At 50.8% G+C, this 3,028-nt stretch overlaps 2 protein-coding genes across 2 annotated transcripts; both read right to left on the reverse strand.

Moving 5' to 3' along the window:
* Positions 1–1,030: 1,030 nt before the first annotated feature.
* Positions 1,031–1,477, reverse strand: LOC141041072 (secreted RxLR effector protein 78-like). Its single transcript, XM_073507185.1, has one exon. The coding sequence runs from the start codon at positions 1,475–1,477 to the stop codon at positions 1,031–1,033; it is 447 nt and encodes a 148-aa protein (XP_073363286.1).
* A 71-nt stretch (positions 1,478–1,548) lies between these two features.
* On the reverse strand, positions 1,549–2,792 carry LOC141041073 (uncharacterized). Its single transcript, XM_073507186.1, has 2 exons — positions 2,395–2,792; positions 1,549–2,305 (listed from the first exon to the last, which is right to left on the reverse strand). Exons 1-2 carry the CDS (start codon positions 2,790–2,792, stop codon positions 1,549–1,551), a joined length of 1,155 nt encoding a protein of 384 aa, XP_073363287.1.
* Between the last annotated feature and the right edge of the window lie 236 nt (positions 2,793–3,028).

The raw sequence follows: 3,028 nt of genomic DNA on the forward strand, positions 1-3,028 counted from the left end.
CCGTGCCAACCCAACAGACACTTTCGGAGATACCCGTAGTGCACCTTTATAGTCACCCAGTTACGTTGTGACGTTTGGCACACCCAAAGCACTCCTACGGTATCCGGGAGTTGCACGATCTCATGGTCTAAGGAAAAGATACTTGACATTGGAAAAGCTCTAGCAAACGAAACTACACGATCTTTTATGCTATGCTTAGGATTGGGTCTTGTCCATCACATCATTCTCCTAATGATGTGATCCCGTTATCAATGACATCCAATGTCCATAGTCAGGAAACCATGACTATCTGTTGATCAACGAGCTAGTCAACTAGAGGCTTACTAGGGACACGTTGTGGTCTATGTATTCACACAGGTATTACGATTTCCGGACAATACAATTATAGCATGAACAATAGACAATTATCATGAATAAAGAAATATAATAATAACCATTTATTATTGCCTCTAGGGCATATTTCCAACACCCACTTGGGGGCGCAAACAGCCGGCCATGCAACGGAACAGTTTCCTCCGTTCGCCTCCGCTTTCCCACACCATAGAAACCCTCGCAAAATTTTGTTGATGGCCTTGATTATCTTGGATGGGAGCTCCACCGCTAGCATCGCATGTATTGGCATTGACGATAGCACCGACTTGACAAGGAGTAGCCCTCCACTCTTCGGCAGTGATGAAGCTCTCCATGTGGGTAGGCATGCCGCAATGAGGTCCACCAACCCCTGAAACTGGGCTGCCGATTGCCGACGTATGGTCAATGGGAGCCCAAGATATCTTATCAGAAATCTCCCAAGTGAGCAGCCAAGGGTATCAACAACCACCTCCATTTGGTCTTGCGTGCACCTGATCGGTAACGCAGCACTCTTGCGCAAGTTGGCTTTAAGGCCCGAGGCAGCAGCAAAAATAACCAGAATGAGTGAGCATGCTCGTAAGTCCATCATATGTGGTTTAAGAAATACCATGACGTCGTCCGCAAAGATTGACATCCTGTGTCGTAGTCCGGATGGTGCTAGGGGGGCAAGGAGGCCAAGCTAAGCCGCCCGATAGAAGAGCCGCTGAAGTGGCTCCATGACTAGAAGAAAGAGCATTGGCGACATTGGGTTCCCCTGTCTCAGTCCACATTTGTTGTATATTGGCTTTCCTGGCACTCCATTGACCATAACTCTCGTGGAGGATGTGGCAAGGAGCCCACAGATCCACCCAATCCACCGTCGTCCAAAACCCATAGCATGCAAAACCTCCAATAAGAATGGCCACTGGACGGAATCAAAAGCTTTCGATATGTCAAGCTTTAAGAGCACGGTGGGATCCCTCAAGGCATGTAGCCGCCTAGCCGTTCCTTGCACGAGCATGAAATTATCATGCAGATATCTGCCCTTCACGAATGCGCTCTGGTGCTTGCCCACCAAGCGAGGTAGATCATCCACGAGCCTAGAAGCGAGTACCTTGTCAAAGATCTTGATGGCGCTGTGCGCCATGCTCACGGGTCTAAAGTCACGAAGCTCCTCCGCCCCATCCATCTTCGGCAACAAGGACACCAACGCCTTGTTTATTGCCGGCATGCCCCGCGTGTGTCTCCACGGTAGAACGCGTCCAGCGCTCTGAGCAAGTCTAGCTTGATGATGCTCCAGCAGCAAGCATATAACCTGTTGGTGAACCCATCCGGGCCCGGCGCCTTGTCCGGTGGCAGCAATTTGACCACTTTCTCAAGCTCCTCCTCGGTGAAAGGCAGCTCTAGGTGTGATAGATCATGTCTTGGGAGGCCCAGGTCCTCAAGCCGCAAGGCGGCACCCCTCTCCTTGGTTGTGCCGAGCAGCTGGCCGTAGTAATCGTCCACTTCCTCCGCAATCTGATCGTGCCCAGTGATTAACTGCTCGTCCTTCTTAAGGGAAGTGATCATGTTCTTCCTTTGTCTTTGCCTGACATGTCGGTAGAAGAATTCAGTGCTGGCGTCCCCTTCTCTCAAGTGCAGAATACGAGACCTCTGTCTAGCAATGCCCCTCTCGAGCGAGCAAAGACCTAGAAGTTTCCTCTTGAGGGTTTTCCTAAGGAGAAATGCTGCCACCGTAAGGAGTCTGTGATCCGAGGCGCTGTCCAGCCTATATATGAGCTCCATTGCCATAGCAATCTGTAGCTTGACATTTCCTATCCACCGGTCGCTCCATCCTTGCAACTTCTTGGCCGTGGCCCTAAGCTTATTGTCCAGGACGACGAAAGGATTGCCCACCGATGGCACCGAGTTCCAAGCCATAGAAACCGTGTCCATGAACCCCTCCGCACGTGGCCAAAAGGCCTCGAACCGGAACCTGTGTCCCACATATATGTCGGCATGGAGATCAATAAGCATTGGACAGTGGTCCGAAACCGAGGTACCCAATGCTTTTAGGAAGCAGACGGATGGAGGTCCTCCCATGCATTGGTGTTGAACACGTGGTCGATCTTTTCTTTGGTGGCATTCTCGCGCTCGTTCGACCATGTAAATCTCCTCCCACTTAGATAGAGTTCCTTGAGCTCCAACCTGTTCAATGAGGACCGAAAACGGGCTATCATTCGCCTATTGACCGCATCATTACTCTTTTCACTTGCAGCAGCCAAAAGGTTGAAATCTCCCACCACAGCCCAGGGGCCAACATGAAGATCCCGAATTTCCACCAGCTCCTCGAGGAATTCCACCTTCTCATGATCGAGCTGGGGGGCGTAAACGCACGTCAGCCACCACTCCGGTGCCCCCTCAGGCTTGAACAGAGCCGTCAGGGTATTCTGTGTGGTGTGCGGATTGAAGAGTGAGACCATGAGTGCATCCCATGCGATCAAAATGCCTCCACATGTGCCATTGGCCGGTAAGTAGTAGAAATTCTCAAATCTATTCCCAAGGCAATGCCGAATGATCTCCGCTGTTACAAGTTTCAATTTCGTTTCCTGGAAGCACACGATAGTAGGGTTCGCGTCTACAACTACTTGATGAATAGCATTGCGCCATGCCGGAGAGTTGAGGCTGCGCACATTCCACACTAGAACTTTCAGAGGTT

This window comes from Aegilops tauschii, chromosome 2, assembly GCF_002575655.3.
Source record: "Aegilops tauschii subsp. strangulata cultivar AL8/78 chromosome 2, Aet v6.0, whole genome shotgun sequence".
In the NCBI taxonomy this organism is placed as follows: domain Eukaryota; kingdom Viridiplantae; phylum Streptophyta; class Magnoliopsida; order Poales; family Poaceae; genus Aegilops; species Aegilops tauschii.